This window comes from Pyrgilauda ruficollis, unplaced genomic scaffold (genome assembly GCF_017590135.1).
Source record: "Pyrgilauda ruficollis isolate IOZ18807 unplaced genomic scaffold, ASM1759013v1 scaffold55, whole genome shotgun sequence".
NCBI classification, from domain to species: Eukaryota; Metazoa; Chordata; class Aves; order Passeriformes; family Passeridae; genus Pyrgilauda; species Pyrgilauda ruficollis.
In genome coordinates, this window is record NW_024527155.1 from 8660332 (window position 1) to 8682521 (window position 22190).

Sequence of the window (22190 nt, forward strand, 5' to 3'; positions counted from 1 at the left end):
TGTCCAGAAACAGTGATCAGGATGCATGGAAGTGCACAAAAACAAATGTAATTCACACTGCTTACAGTGGGATTATTTTGCAAATGAGTGGGCTATTTTGCTATTTAGTATTTTCTGAATATTCTGTGAATTAGTACTTTGTTTTAAAAATACTGTCTTGAGAAAAGATGAATCTGCTTCTTAATAGCCCAGAATGACTCACAAGGCTTCATGGTTGACACCAATTTCATTTTAAAGGTCTTAGTTTACAAAAGTCTAATAAAAAATATTCTAGACAACTCTAAATATTGAAATGTCTTTCAAAGCATTAAAATTTCCCTAAATATCCCATACATTTTTCAAATAGGAGTTAATGCAGGAATAAAATGCTTATAAAATAAGCAAGCTAACCATAAATATATACAAAATGAGTAAATTTCATTTATATAAACCATGAATGTAATTTTCTAACTGTAGGCCACACAGTGAAAACTGACTGAAAAATGTGCTGCTCTTTAAAGAAACCAAGAGGAAGATCTCTGTGGTGACAGAAATCATAGAAGAGAAAATTATCTAGCTATTTCTAATATCTGTGGTTCATGTAAGAAAAAACCAGAACTGCCTTTTCAAAGGGTAAGCTTCTTCATAGCCTTCAAAAATGATGGTAAATACATTTAAAAGGTATTATGCACACAGTATCTATAGGACGTTTGCAATAGAAGAAACTAGCTCTAATATGTGTTGTGCTCTTTTATGCACAATCTTTCAGCTTTTTTTTTTTTTCATTGACTGACTTTTCTTACCTGGGTTAGAAGTGAAAAAGGAAAATCACATTTTAACTAGCACAGCTTGAAATTTGGAACCACATTCATGAATGGAAAAAATTAATTTTTCAACTTAATGGTTAGGGGGTTTATTTTATTAACAAACTAGTTTTCTTCATGTTGAAGTCTGTAACAGAAAAAGGATTAATCAAAAGTAATATTCTTCAGAATCACTTGGCAAAGATATAATTTATTTTTTCATTTTCACTTCGCTTGTATGATAAAGAATTAAGATAGGGAAAGCACTGTCCTTTTGATTAGTGTCTAATCAAAGACACTATGCCCTTTAACAGATGGGACAGTGATCCTTCTTCCATTCTGTTCCTCCTCTTGAAGCATTTATTTTTCCCTGTGGAAATCTGGAATTACCTAATTCAAAGCTGAGGCATCTTGGTTTATGTGAGAGGAGCAAAGGAAGAGGGGGTGTCTCATTTTCCCCTGCAGGAAGGTGAAGGGAAGTTCTCCAATCACTCAGAAGATGTCTGCTGATAAATAAGGCAGAGAAAGCACTTGCTTTGTTTCCCCACAGCACACAGAGAAAACTTGCAGCCACTGATGCTTCAAGTTTAGCTGCTAAAATACAAACAGACAAACAGCAGCTCTTTTCCCTCCCCCTGCCTGTGGGACTCTAGATACTGTTTTAATGTTAGTACAAAACACTTGAAAGATTATAAGCTAAATTGTGACAACATTTTTTGCAAATTTATGACTTCATCTTATTTCTCTACATTCAGCTGAAGCCCAATTTCACCTTAGTCTTGAATTCACCAGTGAGGATAAATGCCTGCTCACAAAACATGCAGAATGTACTTCCTATCACAGTTGATTTCTGTACTGATCCTGCTGACAAGGATCAGTACACCCAGAATACCAGTTACCAGCACTGAAATTTCTGAAAGGAGGATACATTTATATGACATAAACAAATTTTTTACAAAGTCAGTGAGGAAGCCAGAGCAGACAGTGTGCTACACCAATCAGATACTAAGAATATTGATATAGGTTAAAAATATACTGAAGGGACGGGCTCCTGGCTTCTCCTGGCTTCTTGTACACTGCCATGGGAAGCAGAGGAAGCCTTGATGCTGTGCAGACTGCTCAGCAACAGCTGGAGCACTGGTGTGCTTTCAAACATATGAGCTGCTGTGAAGGAAATTAAATCTATTCCAGCCCAAACCAGTGCACCTACAAAGGTAAAGTCAGAACAGACAGCCTAAAGCTGGTGTCCTCTCCTTACAAACAAGCATGTTTGTAAAATGTCCTCTCCTTACAAACAAGCATGTTATTCTCATTTTCCATAAAGTAACTAGAATTAGCACGTTGTTTTCACCATTGGGTAAGTAAATAATTTCCATGTTCACCCTGCAGGGTATTTACATAAGAAATTGTTGTTCAAGGTGGCGTATTTGAAAGCAACAAGCCAGTGGAGTTCAGAAAATGATACATCCCACCCTGAAGCAGAGTTATCTCAAGATGGATTTGCACTCTAAGTTCCAGTGTTGAAGCAGTCTCTTTAGTGGAGCTGAGCTAACTTACCAGCCCAGCACAGCTGCATAAAGATAGATGGGCAAAATGAATTTTACTCCTGTTTAAATGTCTTTTTCTATATCCTAGAGAGACATTTGGAAGTAAAAAGACAACTTTGTCCCTTCTTACCCAGCCCCAATCCACCTTTTTTCATCTACCGGTTGTTCCTAATTCAAAATACCAGATACAACCTTTAAAATTCTCAGTACTTTAAAACCTTCTATTGGCAAAACACTCTTCTTGTCACAGAATATAATCTTGCAACTGAGTTGTCTTTCAAAATATGTAGTTTTTCAATATTAGGGCTTTGATTATGAAACATTTCCTTATAACCTTCGCCAGAGTGTGTATTTACTAACTTCCAAAGACTAGAAAAAGCCATTTTGGTTAGCCAAAGACAGATGGAAAAGCAAAAGTTTGTTTTATGCATGTGTACATATTTTACCCAACAGTGCAGACAAAGCTTTAGACCACCCATACTCATTTATTTGTTAACGTGTGGGTCATGCCAGACTCTGCAGCTACTGATATTAGCTCTTTTTGCAATGATATATTGACGATACCCAGGACACATGGAGAAAAACCAACTGCAAAAAGAATAAGCATAATTATTCTTGGTTTTATCGTGCTGGGAAAGTCTACATTGATACAAGTGCTCATTACAGAAACCTTTATGAAATTTCTGTAGATTTATAATGAAGAAAAGGTAAACTATTTTCACAGTTTATAATACTTCTTGTTTTTTCAGTGTCTACAAAGCTTATTTGATAAATATTATTAAATTATTCAAGAAAACTAGTAAGGTACCTGCCTGACAGGCATGTTTCTGTCTTTTTTTCCTGTTTTATTTAATTTGCTTTATTCAGTTATTTAGGGAGAATTGAGCCTGTAAATTTTCAGTAATAATTGAACTGCTATGCTGAAAGAAGGAAAGAGATAAAGAAAAAATAAACACACAGAAGTAATCTGTAAAGAAAAACTCCCCCTTTTTTTTACCTCAGCATTTGTACATTTAGAGAATTAAATTTTGTGGTGAATAATGAATACTTATACTATTTGTGAAAAGGGAAGAAATACAATATTTCAGTGAAGATTGACTTATAAAGTCAGGCATTGGTGGCTGAAGTTCTGAAGAACAAACCTTTAATCTGTACTTAAATGCTTCTAAGTAATATAGGCAAGTGTGATCTATTTTTTTTTTTAATAAAGAGGCATTTACACCATCAATCTTTAGAATCTAACCAAGACTGTCAATACAAGCTCTTAGCTGCTCATGTTCTCAGCAGAGAAAGAAATTGCTAACAAACACTCAGATCCCTTTCTTGAGACCTCAGTGCTCCCTTATAGGTACTTATGCACCTGAGCTGCAGTGATGTCTTCAAGAACCTATAAATAGTTTGAAATAGTAATCCCAAAAGAGGTATAAAGCACTCTTATTTTAGGGTTTTATTTTTTCAAATTAATATAATATCATTGACTAAGATGGTAATAATTTTACTCTGAGTTGCAACATATAAAAGTATTCCAGTACTTGGTAAGTACTAAATTCAATATTTTTGCCTTATGCATGTTTACATGTATAAGCAAAAGAAATTAAAAATTAACTGCTGGTTCAAACTCTTTAAAAACAATCCCCAAATCTTCTGATGGCCTTCTTACATTGATAATAAAGAAGTGAAAATTGATTAAAATACACCCATAGAACAGTATTTCTAAACTTCACAATCCTGCTGAAGTAATGATTCAACCAAGTAATGATTTTCTGTACTTGAAAAAGAAAATAAATATTTCTTCCCTCATGTAAAAATGAAATATCCCCAAGTAACTCTTAGGAAACACAGAATGAAGACAACAACCAGAAATAAAGTAACATGTTCCTCTGGTAAGTGTTTCACCTTTATTCCTTTTTATCCATAAAAAAAGACATTAAAGAATTAAATGGATGTGGATGGGGAAAATAGAAAGAATAAAAGGCAGGCTTTATCTGGTTTTACTTGGTAATATGTAATAAACTTCTGTGGTACTTCCAAAGATGGCAATCCAAAGGACAAAGGACCCAGTGAGATATTGGTTTTGTTTAGTTTGTTTTTTTTTTTGTTTGTTTGTTTTTGTTTTGTTTTGGGTTTTTTTTTTTTTTTTCTTGAAGGGCTTGCAACTATTTTCTAGTAGTTAATAGAAATCTCTAGCTTTCATTGAAAACAAATGAGTCATCTTCTTCTGGAAGTTCAAGTCCTTTGAAGTAATATTGGAAAAGATTGTATATAGTAAACATTTCTTTTCCTTGGATAGAAATGGGAGGAAACACTCCATTTGAAGCCTGAAAATTCATGTTTGGTTACTAGCAGTGACAAACATGAATTGAAAATGGCATAGGATCAAGACACTCATATATCACAGCAGTGCTCATTCACTAGGATAAAGCTCTAACATTTCTCCAGTACCACTTTATAAATATGCAAAACTCAGAGCATACAGTTTCTTTGCACAAAAGGCCAAGCAGCTCTGCAAGCAGCCAGATTAAGCCTTTCCTTGATCAAATATTGTGTCAGGTCCATCCACATCTAGGACATCCCGTGCTTCGTCTTTTGAGAGGATAAGTAGAACAAAATCAACTCCTGCATTTGTCTTGCAAACCAGGCCTTTGAGTGGGGGCTTGTTACTTTTTGTTTTTAGCTTATTTTCTTTTTTTGGTGTGTACTGAGGAGTCTCCAAAGTGATTTTTATTGGAGTGTTTTGGCAGCAGTATCAACTACCTCTCCGAAATACCTGTACACCAACACACACAGCACTGGGAAAAACCAGGTAGAATTAGAGATCTGTGTGCACATTCCCACTGCAGTTACAGAGACATGGTGGGATAGCACACATGACTGGAATGCTGTCATGGATGGCTACATCCTTTCTAGGAAATTAGGCTATTTTCTTCTCACAGGCCAGCAATGTGAGGTGGTGGAACTGCTCTTTATGTGAGAGAGCAACAGGGATCTATCAAGCTCTGCCTTGGGCTGGGTGAAGAACCAGACAAGAGCTTACAGGTAAGAAGTCAACACGTAAGGGACAACGTGGGTGACACTTCTGTGGCTGTTTGTTACAGGCCACCCTGTCAGGAAGGGGAAGTCGATGAGGAATTCTCCAGTCAGCTGGAAGGAGCCTCACAGCCACAGGCCCTGGTGAACTTCTGCCACCCTGATCTCTGCTGGAGAAACAACTCACGGGCAGACAGGAGCCCGGGAGGCTGCTGCAGAGCACTGACGGTAACCTCTGACACAGGTGGTGGAGGAGCCATGGAAGAGAGGTGTGCTGCTGGAGAGGTGTACTGACAAACAAGGAAGGACTGGCTGGGGAATCACAGAATCATAAAATCATAGAATCACTAAGGTTGGCAAGTTCACCACGTCCAGCCATTAACCATGTGAATGTTGGGGTCAGCCTTGGCCACACTGCCATGGACTACAGGATCCATCATGGAGGAAGCCAGGCAATGAATAGGATCACAACCCTTGACTTCAGGAGAAATACCTTTGGCCTCCTCAAGGATTTGCCTGGAGGAGTCCCATGGGGTAGGGATCTAGAAGGTAAGGATGTCCAAGAGAGCTGGTTAAAGCTCACTCAACCTCAAGACTGGCACATCCCTATGAATAAGAAATCACACCAAGAAGAGCAGGAGACCTGCATGGATGAGCAAAGAGCTTCTGGCAAAACCCAAAAGGAAGAAGGAAGTTTATGAAATGCCGAAAAAGGGACAGGCTGTTTGTGAGGAATATAGGAATGTTGTCAGAATATGCAGATACGTGATGAGGAACTCTCAGATCCACTTGAGATTGGGAAAAGGGATGTCAAGGACAACAAGAAAGGTATTCCACCCCATTTTCCACCCCAGGTATTCCACCTGTTTTCAAACTACACAGTGAACCTGTAAGATGGAATGGGTTATTTTTTATCACAGCAGAAAAAGACTGAGTGCACTTACAGCACAATAATGAAGGCTGCGTATTATCATCCTGCTAACTCTATTTTCTGCTTTAACCAAATAAAAACCAGTAGCAAACACAATACAAAAGTGTATTTTGTAGCTGAATATCTACCTTATAACATTCTGCCTTTTTTTTTTTTCACACTTCAAATAATATAAAAATACTTTTGGAAACTATTTGATGTAAATATTATTCTGTATCTCCTTTTTGAATTACTGTGAATACATTTCATGTCTGAAATGCCTGCTTGTGAGGCTTTTTGTATTATAAGGTAGCACCATACTTGCTAATGAAGCAGCTGGTACAGCGTTCTGTTAAAAAACAAGAGCCATGAAAGCACTGACCTGCTTTCCTGTGGCTTCTCATTTTAGTACACATAATTTGGTAAAGCACTTATTGTCATTTAGCTCAGGTTGGAATGGACCTCGAAAAACCATTCCTTGTTTAGCACCCTGACCACCTGACTTTAAAACCTCCATGATGGGGACTCTACTAAAGCCCTGCAACATTGATTGTTTTCACTGTAAAAAATTCCTCTTTTATATCAAAATTAAACCTCTCTGAGTACAGCTTGTGCCCTTTGCTTGTTGTCCTCTGTGTGTGTGTCCTTGTGAAGAGAGAGCATTCATGATTTTTGTGGCTGCCTTTTGGGAGCTGGAAAACTATGATGAGATTCCCTTGAGCCTCCTCTTCTCCAGGGTGAAAAGAGCTAACTCCTCAAGTCTTTCCCCACAGAACAGGTTCTCCAGCTCTCTGATCGCCTTTGTGGCCCTCCTTTGAGCCCTCTCCAATGTGTTTGTGTCTTTTTTTGAATGGTTGCATACCAGGACTGGGCACAGTACTGCAGGTGTGGCCTTTCAAGTGCAGACTAGACTGGGATGATCACAGCTCTGTCTCTCCTAGTTATGCTCCATGGGTGCAGCCCAGGATCCAACCTGCCTTCCTTGCTGCAGCAGCACACTCTGGACTCATGTTATCTTGTCCACCAGGATTTCCAGGTCCCTTTCACCAAGGCTCCTCCTCAGACAGACGGATTCTAGCCTGTCATGGGAACTTTGGTTATGCCATCCCAGGGGCACAGCCTTGCACTTGTCTTTGTTAAAGTTCATACTGTTCTTTCTATCCCACTCTTCCAGCCTGTCCAGCTCTCCCTGTAAGACATCCCTTCTGACATGTTCAACGCACCACATAGCTTGGTGCCACCACCAGATTTGGTGAAGGTTTTGGGATTTTCAATCCCTTCATCCAGACCATTGAGGAGGATGTTAAACAGCATGCAGCCCTATAGGGTTTGGGTAGGCAGGAATTCCTCCTGAGGTCTTGCAGGAGCAGAAACTCCCTTGTGTTTTGTAGGTGTGAGCTTCCCCTGTAGCTGATCAAAGGAGGAGGAAGTCATCAGTGAGAGAGGAATTAAATGGAAAACTAAGCCGAGAACCAGCTTCCTTCAGGTAAGCATCAGAATTCAGAGTTTGGTAAAGGAACCTCTGCAGCTATAAATCCTGAATCAGCCCTTTGAGCCAGAGGTTCCCACTTGGACTCAGAGAGGGAGGCAGAGAAGCTGAGCTCTAATACCAGCAGGAGCTGAGTGCCAAGCTCAGCCCCGCACAGAGCTGGGATATTTAAAGCTGTGTTTGCTCCTGAGAGAGGCAGTGCCTCTGACCCATCCTTAGACAGACAGGGGGCCAGAGCTCACCATTAGTATTTACTTCAATATGATTTGCTTTATTTTTAAAATATTTTTTCTTGATTTTGAGCCTTCAGAAGACTCTTTCTGCTAAGTTATAATAAATCTCTCTATTCAGGGTGGAAACACTGATCTCAAAAATTTGAAATTTGTTCCAATGCAGATAAGACAGCAGTGTAAGCTACTGGTGTCATTGCATTCTAGTGATCGCCTGGTAAATATTGAATAGGATTCAAAACAGGCATCTTGAAACTTCCGCAGCCAATCTTTTCTAGTTAGCTGGATGATGACACTCCTCCAATAAAGCATTAACCTTCTCTAATGTCACTGTTTCACTGAATTACTCATATATGGGAGACATTTTTTTTCTGGTTATTTATCACCCAAGCCTAGAATCCATTACAATTGCTCATATAATATCGGCGGTTCTGTGTACGTACCTGAGAAAGGTCTTAAACAATATGATTACACTTGTGTTGCCTGGGAAGTAGGGAAAAAACTCACTCATTTTTTGTGCAGATGGACATCACTGTGACTGGGGAAGTTACTAATATTTGATTTTAATATTAATTGGTGAGTTGGTGAAAACAACCCTATTAGACCACTTCAACACAAAAATAGCAGACATGCTTTTTCCTGCTTCATTCATTACCTCTCAGTAATCTCAGCTGTGAAGGGAGTCAACTGCAGACTCCAGATCCTTGGAAAATATAATGAAAAATCCACTTTTATTCAGTGTTTTTCCTACTATACAAGTTAGCCGTTCCTTGTGGCTTATTTTTTTGCTACTTAAAATTTAAATGGTCCATCCTACCTTATCAACTGCATAAAAGAGACATTTTTATCATTAAAGACATGGTAGAATCCTTAGGATTTACTGTTTGTTCTCAAAATTAAATCTCTGGTGACAAAAATGCAATATTTTTATTTCCCAAGTCCATTGTTTCAATACTGTCATTTATTTAATCCATATTATAATTTCCTTAAATTCAAAGCCTTTTGCTCTGGCTGCAAACAGTATTCTCCCCTGATTTTCTTTTGATTATTTTTGAAATATTTTTGTGCAGTCACAAGCACATCTATAAAATTACACACATCTTGCTGTGTGAGACAGCCAATCCTGTCTGTCATGTATCACTTTAGAGACATCAGAGACAGTTTTGTTATCAATGCTCATTGTTCCATTGACTTGAGTGAATTTAGATGAGCTTCATTGTGAGTTTATCTGATGATGGACCTCTGGTGAGGATTAGGCATAACCTAACAGCTACTGCAAATTGCATTTAGCCTTTACAATTAAGCAGACAATAAATAAATCAATGGAGGAATTAGTAGACTGAATGGTCTCCTCAATGAAAACAAGCTGAGCAGTCGCTGAGATGGCCATTAGTCAAACTAAGCTGGGAAAGGCAGGCTTCAGACTAATCAGACTAATGCTCTTTTTTTTTCTCTGAGCAGTGAGATTTAAAATTTCTATGGAATAAAGAAAGACTAATAGCATTCTTCAGAAAGAAAATTGTGGGAATGAGAACATCAATTGTAGGAATGACTGATAAAATTATTTAACTGACACCAACATAAAGATAGATTTAGACAAAAACTTATGAAGGGCAAGTGATGGATTAAGCTTTTCAGTATACAAGAAGGCTTTCTTTTGCATCTGACTCTAGTGGAGATGAAGAGATCATTTCACTCTAATTTGACAGGAAGGTGCCAGTACTGTGGATGAAAAATCGGAATAAAACCAGCAGGTTCAAAAACATTTCAAATACCTTTTACAGGAACATCAAAAATAAAACTAGTCAAAGCTCACAGAATTAACACATTTTTGTAACGTTTCTTGAATGCAAAATTGGACATCTCTTGATATAACTTCTGGGTTTATTTTTTTTTCAAATAACAAAAAGAAAAAGATTTTGTGCACAAAGAAGCTTTATGTTTCAAAAATTGTCTAGTGGAAGTTAACAGCTGAAAGCTAAGGAATTTCAGTCAAAAGTGCAATTTTGGTACGGTAAAGGACAACACCACTTTGCAAAAATTATATTGCTATTTTCCATATCTATCTAATCTGAATTGTGAGGATCATGCAATAGGTGAGAGAATACCTTAAGCAAATGATAAAAAGTATAAAATAAAATCTGCAAAGCTGAGCTTCCTATGTATGTACATTTAAGAATTGCATAAAATAAACTTTATCCCAGCAGTTTTAGCTCAGAGACCAAAAGACAAGGCTAGGCTATTACAGCCCTACTGCATCCAACAAAAGAGGGTAGCAAATGGAAATACAAGACACAGCTGCTGCTTCTAGCTTGGATTGTGAACATTATGCTACATTAAAGTAAAAAAAATCTTGCTTTTAAACCAGTGAATGATAAATGTGATGTTCAAAAGTTTGCAGAGACTCTAGCAGTTTCTGGAAAAGCAGCTGTAAGTAGAACATATTCTGTGCAACATCTCTGGCGTTTTCTTATTGAAAGAGAAATGAACTTGAGGGACACAGTGAATAAACTAATTTGTTGTAGAGAAAGTACAATTTTGCTGGGGGGTAAAAATGGAGCTAATACTGGAATCTCTGCGTTGTAATTCAGTTTTGCACATCCCGATGCCAGCTATAACCACAACTAAGATAAGCGAACTGGTGAAACTCCGCTGGTTGTAAACGCACAGGCCGGGGCTGCTCTAGTCGCTGCAGAGAGCTAAATCCCTGGTGTTTATATCTAACCCCGAAAGAAATGCTGCCTCAGACACAGAGCGGCAGCAAGCACAGGCCCTGACAGCTCCTCTCCCTGCTGCTGGACAGCAGGCACGGGCCAAAGGGATTGAGTGAGCCCAGGAGCTGCAGGGCTCGGCAGCGGAGCGGAGCGGAGCAGAGTACTTCTCTCAGGCACCCTCCTTCTCTCAGGCACCTTCCTTCTCTCAGGCACCCTCCTTCCCTCAGGCACCCTCCTTCCCTCAGGCACCTTCCTTCCCTCAGGCACCTTCCTTCTCTCAGGCACCTTCCTTCCCTCAGGCACCTTCCTTCCCTCAGGCACCTTCTCTCAGGCACCTTCCTTCCCTCAGGCACCTTCCTTCCCTCAGGCACCTTCCTTCTCTCAGGCACCTTCCTTCCCTCAGGCACCTTCTCTCAGGCACCTTCCTTCCCTGAGGCACCTTCCTTCTCTCAGGCACCCTCCTTCTCTCAGGCCTTCCCTCAGGCCTGTCCCGTGCCCGTGTCCCAGAGAGGAGCCGTGCACTCCCGGGTCCCCCGGGCGGGCGGAGGCGCAGGCACCGGGCAGGGCTGACGGCCCCGCGCCGCAGCTCCCGGCTCCCCGCGTCGTGCTCCCGAGTGCCTCTAATTGGATTGCCGTGATTTCTGCCCTTCCTAAAGCGGCGGGCGGCGGGGGGAACGGCCCGGGGGAGGCGGGGGGAGGCGGTGGGCGGCTCTCGGCTCCGGGCTCCGCCGGCGCGGCCGCTCCGCAGCCCATAAAGCGCGGCGGGAGCGCGGCGGGGCCGCGGCCATGCAGTGAGAGCCCGCCGTGGGACCAGCCCCGCTCCGGCCTCGCCACGGGAGCGCTGCGAGGGACACACCGCCCCAGCTCAAGGTACCCCCAGCCCCGGCCCTCCTCCCAGCGGGAATTGGGCTGCCCAGCCCTGCGGAGCCGGTTGGCTCGCAGCCGCTCCCCGCGCAGCCGCCCGCGCCCCGGGGCAGGCAGAGCCTTTACCCCGCCGCGGTTTCTTCCAGATGCAGAGGTGCACCGGATTCCTGTTTCTGTCTTTAATCCTTTGTGCCGCCCTCTCGGAAACACTCGGGCTGGTTTTCTCAGTAAGTATCCGTGTCTCAGCGAGCGAGGAACCACCGCGAACGTCCCACGGATACACACTGTTCTTAGACATAGGGATTGCAAAGGATGCAGCACCCAAAACCATTTCGGGCTACAAACAGTTTGCCTTTTTTTTTTTTTTTTTTTTTTTTTTTCTTTCCAGCTAAGAATTTGGGGATTTTAAATACTAGCTCCCTTGTAAAAAAATACTATGACAAAGAATGTCTGGTTGCTAGACCAAAATTGAATGGGTGTCCCACCTGCCTCCGAAAAGATGATGTACATATGGACTTCTTTTATGAAGAGGCTGTCATGTAAATCCAAGCAATAAAAAGAAGCTTTTGCTAAGGTGGCTATCAAATATAACAGTGGTAATATAAATTTCAAGTATAAAGTCTTAATTTCTGCCTGCAAAGTGTGATTTGCAGTCATCGCTTATGTGGTGTGAACAGTCAAACCACATGGATGTCAATAGCAACACTATAGACTTAGACAGGGAGGGGCAAGAGCTCCCCATGAATATTTACTTCAGTATGATTAGCTTTATTTTAAAATATTTTTCTTGATTTTGAGCCTTTAGAAGACTCTGCTAAAAGAATGTCCTTTTCAGTGTAGGTGGTGCAATAACATACTTGTGGTTTTTTCCTTTAAGGCGAAAGACAAAAGGGGTTGGACTTTGAATAGTGCTGGTTATCTACTTGGGCCACGTAAGTGAGGCACTTCTTTTTTCGTTATTTCAAAATGCAAAAATTGTGTTATTCACTTCTCTGAATACAGCAGTTTTGTCTAAACCTGTGAGACTGAGCAAACTCATTTGGAAAAACACTTGTTTAGATGTTTGTTACATGCCTATCACAGAACTGAGTTGCCTTGGACGACAGCTGTTCTTTTCTAAAGAAGTGTGATGGGAGGCCTTATGTCCAGGAACACATCTGCTCACATTTTGTGCTTCTGAACTGTAATTTTCATATGACAAATACGTCACCACCAGAAGTGTTAAAAAAAAAAAATCTTACAGCATCTTAGATGTCAAGGCAGAATGACAAAATGTGTACCTCTCCACCTATTTCAGATTTCTCCTTTAAATCTTTTTACAAACTTTCACTACTTGACTTTATTATACTACATTTTTAAAAAAAATTAAAGCAAAATAAATTGAAACAGTAACTTGCAAACTCAAGACTGTTAACAGTTCACTATGTGAAAAATCAATATACAACGTGTTCAAAATACAGGAGTACTGGTTTACAGGTGAAGATAACAAATGCAGGTTGTAAGAAAAGTAATGCAGAACTAAGCTGTCTCAAATATTTGTCCTTCTACCATTAATTCTTGTGAATGTGGTAACATTCATCACCAGTGTTTCTATATTTTCAGTCTCAGTAGCACATAGACAAATGCTACACATACTTACTCTGACACTCTTCATTCTTTTTATCTAACAATAAGGATGCATAAAAAAAGAGAAAATAGGTTTAAATGTGTTAACTGGTTCTGTAAATGTCTGGAAGTATATTTGCTCAAAGCAGATCTAAGCAAATTGGAAAAAATACTGTCGGGAAATGATCTTGTCAAAGAATTCTATTTCACATCTAAGACTGGATAATTGGAATCATCCTTTGATGCAGGTCATATTCATGAGCTTTTACTGAGGTCATATTGATAAGCAGCAGGTCATATTGATAAGCTTTTACTGAGTCAATTAAAGCCTCTGATTTTTAATTTATTTATCAGATGCAGTAGATAACCACAGATCGTTTAATGACAAGCATGGTTTCACTGGTAAACGTGAAATACCGCCCGATGAGGATATTAAAGCAGGTAATGAAAGTCTGGAAACAAGCATTTTCGATTTGTTTTTTGTGTTAAGTAATTTATTTACTATTGAAATGACTACTTGGATACAAAACTATTTCTGCATTTCAACAGAAATCCTACTAAACATATGAAAGGAAGAAAAGTGACATTTGGCCACTCAGTGTGATCTTTGTATGGTCATAGATTACAACATCTAAGTGACTAGGAAAATGTATCATAATTTTGTTGCTCTAAATGTGTAATAGATCATACAGCTTTGAAAAAACTTTGTTTTTTTCTCTTTTCATATGTTAAAGTAAGTATTTCAAATGCCACTCTAGCCACTCCAGAATTAATTGGTTTTTGGCAAAGAAGAGAGTCCATAAAGGCACATTTCAGTAATGAAGGCTATAGAAAATACAAAGTCTCAGTATTTCCTTTGATTAAGCCAGGTGGATTATCTTCATTAAAAGACTGAGAACCTGCTTACAACTGAAGTCAAAATGCTTAGATGTTGCACGTGTCAGAATTTAGTAAACGGCAATGAAAAGGGTGCAACATGTTTCGGATTTGTCATCCAAAGCTGGGCCTTTAAAATATATGTCTGGACTCCCTTAATGAAGAGAAGCTGACAATTTTTAGGCTTTATTTTGAACACCTATTTCAGGATAAGGTGCAGAAACTTCTAGAAAAACCTGTTTTATGTCCTGAGGGGACACTAAACCTGCTGCAGGCATCTAAAGTGAGCTGGGATAGATCTCATCCTTAGGCTGATAAAAGTGACCACAGTACTGAGTACATTTATCACTGCACTAATGGGGGCAAAACAAAGGTTTTGGAGCCTATTTTAAATGGCACCCAGAACAGAAAAAATGTAACTAACACTAAGTAAGTTCATAAATAAAGGACATGTGTTTAATTACCATCTCCTACATGCATACTTCATAAAGAGAGATTAAGAGAAACATTAATAAATTTCTTAATTGTTAATGCTCTCTGAAGGACTGTCCAGTTCTGGCACAGTTACACAGTGGGGCTTTGGGGTTTGTGTGGGGTATTTTTTTGGTGCTGTGCTTTAGTTTGGTTTGTTGGTTTTTAAGGAAAAGAAACCAACTCTGCTGTCTCAAATACAAAAGGGTTAAACAATATATGGGTTAAACAATATATGGCCAGTCAAAAACAATGCAAAAGTAAGGGATTGGCAATCCAGCAGTAGAGATCACTGTGCAAAATGTAGCCATTTGTGCATATCCCAGGTCCCTTACAGGAATATGAACTTAAGGATTTATAGAACTCTCTTGCTTGAGCCTCCACAATTGCAGATAAACCCAACCAAACTTGTCAGGATGAGACTTCAAAATTACACAGCTGCCTCTGCCATGAACTTCATTCTCTTCCCTCACCAAATGTCTTTTTGAAGCTGAAGTTCATTACAGAGTTCCTACCCAAAGGAGATTTAAATATATATGTGTATATATATATATATATATATATATATATATACAATGCATAAGAAATGCATAAGGTAATCAATATATTATTTTAATTGAAAATGAAGGATTTCTCCTGATTATTTGCAAAAGCTCTTTAGAATGGCAATATATGCACATATTATTTTATTAATGTGAAAGAGACCCTGAAAAGGACTGTGCTCTCCTTGAAGGAATACTGCAAAATTCATAAGCTCTCCAGGTAGCCTAGAAAAATTTCTAAGCTGAATACTAGGTCCAGGAAAAAAAAAAAAAAACCCACAACAAAACGACAACCACCTATAAGCATAATTAGTCAAATCTTCAAGTTACAAGATCATAATGGTTTGTTGACTGAAATCTGCAAGTTATTCACTATGCAGAATTAAGGTAAATAGCTGAGCAATACATAATTACACTATTTCCAAGTCATGGAGAAAAAATGTTTATCCAAAAAATATCACATGCTTAATAAAATCTTGACAAAAATGTGACTGATATGATAATAACAAAAATTCATAACAGGTTAGGTGGGAATAAAAGCTAAGTAAAAATTAAAATAAAAGAGTATTATTAATGCAAATAATATCTTTGTATGAGTTTGAAGACTGGAAGACAAGATTTTTTAGGTGCAAGCCTATTAAATGCATTCTTAAATGCTTATTCTCCTTGTACCTTTGTGTCCCTTGCAACTCTCATCAATGTTTTAAATTTGTGCTACTGAGCTCAGTCTGCCTTCGGACCCATCTGATAATGTTTTCAGTGATGTAATAAGGTGCAGAAAGCATCCTTCTCAAAATTGCAATAACAAGCATCCATTACACCATTAAAATAGCATCCAAAAGCTGTTTTCACAAGTGTATTGGATTAGATACCTGTGTGAAAACACAGCTTTTTGGACTTGTAGAAAAACACCCAGGCCTAGGTTTTGGGCCAAAAATCACTTCTATATCATTTGAAAGGCTTGTTTGGAACAAAGTTGGGCTATCTGAACAAACTTTTAACTGTTCTGTAAAGCTCATTAATTTGTTTTCTAAATTTGAAGTTTAACCTATCCTTGCAGGCTCAGGTGGACATAAAGGAGAGAGCTGGGAACAGAGGCTAATCCTCTTCTGCAACAGATCTCATAAGGCCTAGAGACCACAAGCATTAAGGTGCCAAAGCAGCTGCTGTGCAGCAGTGGCATACAAAACTGGGTAAATTTGAGTCTGAGAATTGCAGTTACTTCCCTTATAGGGGCTTTGCCCTTCCATGAGGTTTTCCATCAAGGATTTTGAGGAAAAAGGAATTTCAGATAGTTTTGGTGTTTTTTTTCCCTCCCCAGAGTGCTCATAGACTTAGCCACACTGTCTCATATGATGTGTCTTTGAACCAGGTTAACTGTGAGTAACACCAGCTTGTTTTACAGGGAGCCTTGGAAGACCCCTGGCTGATGAAAACATTGTGCGCACAGTAATTGAATTTTTGACCTACTTGCATCTGAAAGGTTAGTGAATAACTTTTAATCTTTCACAGTTTCTGGGAGGAAATTTACTGAGGAGACAAGACTATCCCTTAATGTACACATCTGCTGCAGGTTTGAGTGTGCAAGACTTGCAACAGCACCTCTGGCATCACTCACACAGAGTGCAGGTGACCCTGGAAAATTGCAGCTCAGTGGAGATCTGATGTGGCAGAGTTCTGATACCATTCCATCACTTGTTAGTGCCAAAAGAAACACATCTCTCTTTTTGCACCTATTCTACAATAAAGTTGCAAGACAAAATTGCAGCAACACTAAGCTGAATGTTGGCAAACAGCTCAGAGTGCTCTGAAGTAAAAACTCTGTACAGTTTAGGTCTTCTAAAACTGTCAACAACATGTATAAAACCATAATACATAGTTGCAAAGACACCAACAGGTAGAAAAAAGTTATTCTACTGCAAGTGTTTGAGGATTTTTTCTGTCTCAAAAAGTAGACAATTCAATAAATCAGTAACTTCCACGTTCTTACCTTTGTATACAACAAATTATAAGCAACTCTGTGGCGAGTGTATGCTGTGAACTGTGTGTACATTTGTGTTTTAATTTCATTATTAAAAGAGACTTTCAACGGATTGGTTCATTTTCTGCATAGCTGGGATGCTTTTGACTCATTGTTTTCTGAATTATTTGTATCCACCCAAGGAAAATAATTCTCATTACTGAAAATGTGAACCCAATGTTTATTGAATTGAATTTGCATTTGAAAACAAAACCTCTTTATAGCTAGTCCTAAGGGTCTGAAATAATTCAAGTACATATTTAAAGTAGCTTATTAGCATATATATTTACTGTGGACCAAGTAGTTTGTTTGCTGTACCACTGTGAAGAAAGAGCCCAAAACTCTCCTTTACTCTGCTGTGTGAGCCTAGGAAGTAAAATCAATATTTGGACACAGGAAAAAGGGTGTAAAATAACCTCAATCACACACCTTCTGCGTAGGCTAAAAGCTACTAAATCAGACAAGAAAATAAAAAGCATCTCACAGAAATACAAATGGCTTCTTCCCTGCAACAAATGAACTAAAAGAGTTCCTTTTTTAGGACAGTAATGACAAACAGTTGTTTTTATTCAGAAAAGGTGGTGGTATTACCATGTCCTCACGAAAAACAAAAAATGAACCTGCAGATCTGGCTTTTTGCAGACATAGTTCTTGTAGTCTCTTGCAAGAGACACAGAATGTTGTCACATATTATCTATTAACAATATTTATTGGAAAGGCTTAGTACAAACTCTTACACAAACCCAGAACTGTAAATTAGGCAGGTGAAAACCATATTTTTTCATGATAGAAATCCTTCAGCAGATTTGCTTAAATGAAACCTTACTACATTAAAGACATTGGTTTAGATTTGTTCCTTGGTGGGGGAAGGGGGAAAACCCCACTCATGGGGTTCAGATTCAGGCAATAGCTATGCAGATTAGATGTACATTTTAATCTGCAAGAAAAAGGCAGTATTTTTGCTGCTAAGAAGTGCCTTGGTAATAACTAAAAGTGGCCTTCATCTCTTTCTCTTGGAAATTATTCCCTCCAGCTGTAAGTGCTTCTCATAAAGAGCAACATGTAGAATGGCAGCTGTAATTGGATAATATTAAGTCTTATGAGATTCTGGGATCCAGCAGTATCAATTGACATAATAAAATTAATGTAATTGTTGTTCTGTCACTGCTGTTTCTGAAATGTTGAAATTGTGTCAGGAAGATATTATTGACAATCAAAAGGCAAAAAAGCCAGTATTTTACAAATTAAAATATGAAAAGTTCAAAGATTTGTCTTTTATAATTGAGAAAAGTATTACAAAAATTTGTATTACCGAAACTGGATTTCATTACTTAATTGCTAAGATAAATATGCATATTTACATATGTGCTAATTATAATTTTTTCCCTATTTTGCAGAGGTGGGAGCACTTGACAAGCTACCTACACCAGAGGAAATGAACCAGTCTTGAAGAATGCGTTTTTATTTTGTTGCAGTGTAGATTTAGACTGAATTCTAAACAAAAAACCAAAATGACCTGAAGTTAAGAAGTATTGTTTGCATTGATTTGATAAATGGCAAACAGTGTTCTGCCCTCTGGTTGGTTTGTTGGATTATTTTTTGCTTTTTTTTTCCCTTTCCCTCCCTCTCCTGCAATGTCATCGTGTATAATTTTGCTTTGGTCAATTTTTTCTGTAGGTAAATGATAAAATAAAAATAAAGAGCAACAAAGTTGTTTCATTTTAAAATTATGTACATACCAGCACACAATGCATCATATAGAAAGCTTGGGGTAAATTGTAAGGTTACACTGCATCTATACTCTGTGATATTAGAGCAGAATACAACATATACACAATATATATATTAGGTACTTTAAATAACAGAAAAACAACTTCAGAGTGCTGCCCTGCGAATCATTTGGAGTCACAGATCTGTCTATAGTTCTGTGCTTCTAGGAAACATTACTCCCTGTTCATATTTTCATAGACATGACATAAACTCCTGTTCCTAATAAATTTCATATTATTCAGCTGTACTACACCGGCCCATTGGCTGGAGCATACCTTGATGCCATGCAAATTTAACTGTTTTGTGCAGGGTTACACAAATCTTATGTGTAGGATTCCCATGTCTTGGAGAACACTGGGGCTGCAATCTTAATGAAGAAAAGCTCCTGGCTGCTGCAAGATTGAAAATACACTTCATGAGATGCTTTATTCTGAGTCCAGCAAAGCACTTGGATCCATGTTCAATCCATGCAAAACAGCTTTGATGTACTGGACCAGGATGCTAGGCCTGCACACAATAAATGTCAGATCCAGGCTGAGGAAAGGTTTGAGAGGTTACAGAACCTTGGAAAGGTTTTTCGTACTCAGACGACTTCCAGCCTCTGCACAGTGCAATGAAATATCATCCTTTCAAAATCCTGACGTGCACTGGAGTGCACAGACTGACAGAAAATTTGCAGACCTTTATCATCTAATCTGTTTTTCACTTTTAGCATAGCAGAATTCTAAAGGCCAAGCCACTAGTGTGTGCTTTGTACCCACAGAGCCATCCCACCCTGTCACTCGGGCTGTGCTCTTCCTGTGATAGTCACTCAGCCGCTGATCTCATGTCTGATGTTTTCACTTTCCAAAGGGTGGAAACACACTTCATGTCAGATCCAGTGAGCCTCTGAGCAAGCCCTTCACACTACTGTGTTGTACTGGATTTCTTCTTGTTTTTTCAGAGTAATGAAAAAAGTATACACTGCTAATAGATATGCTGCTAGGTCAGCATTATTTGGCAAATTTATGGGCTTCCCAAAATGTCAAAAAAAAGACCAGAGTGAAATTTAACCTCTACATTGGTGTAGCTCAGAAAGTCCAAACTCTCATTTCCACTAGTAATGTCCACACTCCTCACATAACCTTGAAGTAGAGCTCACTAACATCAAGAGGTTTTCTTTTTGTGGACTTCTGTGGACTTTGGCTCATTGACTGCCAAAATCCAGGATCTATTTGGAGAGCCCAGTAGCAAACCATCTCTGGTAAAGCAGCTGAATCTATGATCAAATAAAAGGAACTTCATCTTAGCATTGAATTTCTTTCCTTTACAAAAAGGATAAGAAATTAGAAATAATAGGATAGAATTAGAAAACAGTTATTACGTTGATCCAATTCACCTTTGACCTTCAGCTCCTTAGAGTTGGAGTCATCCTGTTAGAATAGTTATTCAAAATTCTGAAATTTGAGATTATTTGAAAGAGTGGAAAACTCATAGGATCAGGAAGATTTAAGGCACCGTCTAAACAGGGAGGCTCACAAGGTTTTACATTGTGCTGCACTGTTATATGTATATATTTAGAAACCAGATTATTATAAACTAATTACCAAAAGCAAATATTTTTACAATGATTTTCATACACAAAGCAACTAAATAGGTGGGAGATGAAAATCTTAAATGTTGTGCTAAAAGTGCTTTTTCTTGTAACCCAAGATATAATGATTAAATGCCAAATGATGATAAAATTGCCAAGTAACACTTTTAAACTCCACACCCAGAAAAAGTCAGAAAGCTTTTCCATACATCTCCTGATGAAATTGCGGCACAGGACTCTATGGAAGCCATAGGTTTTGAAACAGTTATATTCATGGAAGAAAAGTCCTTCAAGCTCCAAATGTTTAATTAATTTTTTTTTTCAGATGAAATTAGGTACATGAGAGCATAGAGCTATAAAACAACCCTTAGAACCTGATCCAAGGATTAATTAAACAGAACTCCTTCAGCTGCACAGCATTTCATGCCAGTTTACAAGAGAAACATGGAAATCATATATATTTGGCTAAAAATTCTGCAGAAATACTGAATTCTGAGCATTACCTATAACAAAAAAAACCCTATAAGTTTATACAATGTTTCATCTACCTGCCAGGTAGTCTCATTAAAACTTGTTTAAATGCAAATCAGCTCAGCATAAAAGGGGGAATTTCTGGTGGCACAGCTGGCACAGAAGAGTCTATTCAGATTAGGAAGTCATCAGGGAGCTGACAGGATACATGTATTTTCCCACCTGTCTGCTCATGTAAAGGTCAGGCTGCAGCATTAGCATAGAAAAATTAGGCAGGACTCAGAGCCCTGAGGATGTTTGAGGGGTTGCCAGAATCCTGCTTCCAGGTTTAATGTTACCATGGTTCAAACTGCAGCTCCTTTTGCCTGAGGTCGTGGAGAAGCTTGGTGTGAGTCCATTTACAAAAGATCCTGACATATCCTTAAGTGCTCTTTTGTATTTCCAAAGAGATGAGGAGATATGATACAAGATAGCGCATGGATTAATGTGTTTACATTAATAACCCCCCAAAAAAGTGGCAGAAGTATTTTAAAATTATTTCAGGATACGTGACACAAAATGGAAGCAAGTTAGAGAAGTATTTTGCAGTTTGTCCAGAATGCACATTACCTCCGGAGTTTTCCAAGTTTTAAAGGGTTAACAGAAAGTTTAGACTCAAGTGCTATTAGCAGAACAATTTTTCACCAATTCACAGAGTATTTTAATGGTGCAGTGCTTCTGTCACTATTTTGTGTTTTATCACTTCTTTTTAAATAAATGCCAATAATAATTCTGATACCTAATTGTATGAGGACTGAGTGTGACCCAGCCATAGCAAACTACACCTCACTGATCCCTTTACTACCCAGATTCAGTAGCTGAGTGTACAAATAGCAAGTTGATAAGGTTTTTTATTACCTCAGAGCACTGGACATTTGTCAGTGCATGTGCCACACTCAGAAACTCCCAGAGCTGAACTGTGAAAAGCCAGGGCTGAACTGAAGATGAGAATTATCTCCTTGCTTGTAAAGGAGCAAAAACGGTATCAAAAATTTATTCTCTAAAACTTTATCAAATTCCCTTGAGATTCTACTTATGCATTTCTAATTTAATTGATCTCCACAGATTTTTTTCTAATTAAGTATATATAAATCACACAACCTTTCTGAGTGCTAGGAGACATGAGTCCAATACAGAATGTCTGCCTGAGGAGAAATTCTAAAATACCTGTTACCATTCAGATTGGATTTTTTTACAATTTCTGAAATAAATGTTGCCTATGTATCACTCACCAACACAAATATAATTAATTCAGAATGT

The 22190-nt window shown here is 38.5% G+C and overlaps 1 protein-coding gene across 1 annotated transcript; it reads left to right on the forward strand.

Moving 5' to 3' along the window:
• The first annotated feature begins 11184 nt into the window (after positions 1-11184).
• GAL (galanin and GMAP prepropeptide) lies at positions 11185-18787 on the forward strand. The gene is made up of 6 exons (XM_041481237.1): positions 11185-11569; positions 11710-11790; positions 12441-12495; positions 13523-13609; positions 16463-16540; positions 18475-18787. The coding sequence occupies exons 2-6, from the start codon at positions 11710-11712 to the stop codon at positions 18525-18527; spliced, it is 354 nt and encodes a 117-aa protein (XP_041337171.1). The 5' UTR covers positions 11185-11569; the 3' UTR covers positions 18528-18787.
• Positions 18788-22190: the final 3403 nt, after the last annotated feature.

What these genes read in the sequence shown, in the direction of transcription:
- GAL (XM_041481237.1), top strand. Translation starts at nt 11,710, where the DNA reads ATGCAGAGGTGCACCGGATTCCTGTTTCTGTCTTTAATCCTTTGTGCC. An exon ending in CACTCGGGCTGGTTTTCTCA is followed by an intron (nt 11,791 to 12,440) that starts GTAAGTATCCGT and finishes TTTTCCTTTAAG; the next exon opens with GCGAAAGACAAAAGGGGTTG. An exon ending in GACCTACTTGCATCTGAAAG is followed by an intron (nt 16,541 to 18,474) that starts GTTAGTGAATAA and finishes CCTATTTTGCAG; the next exon opens with AGGTGGGAGCACTTGACAAG.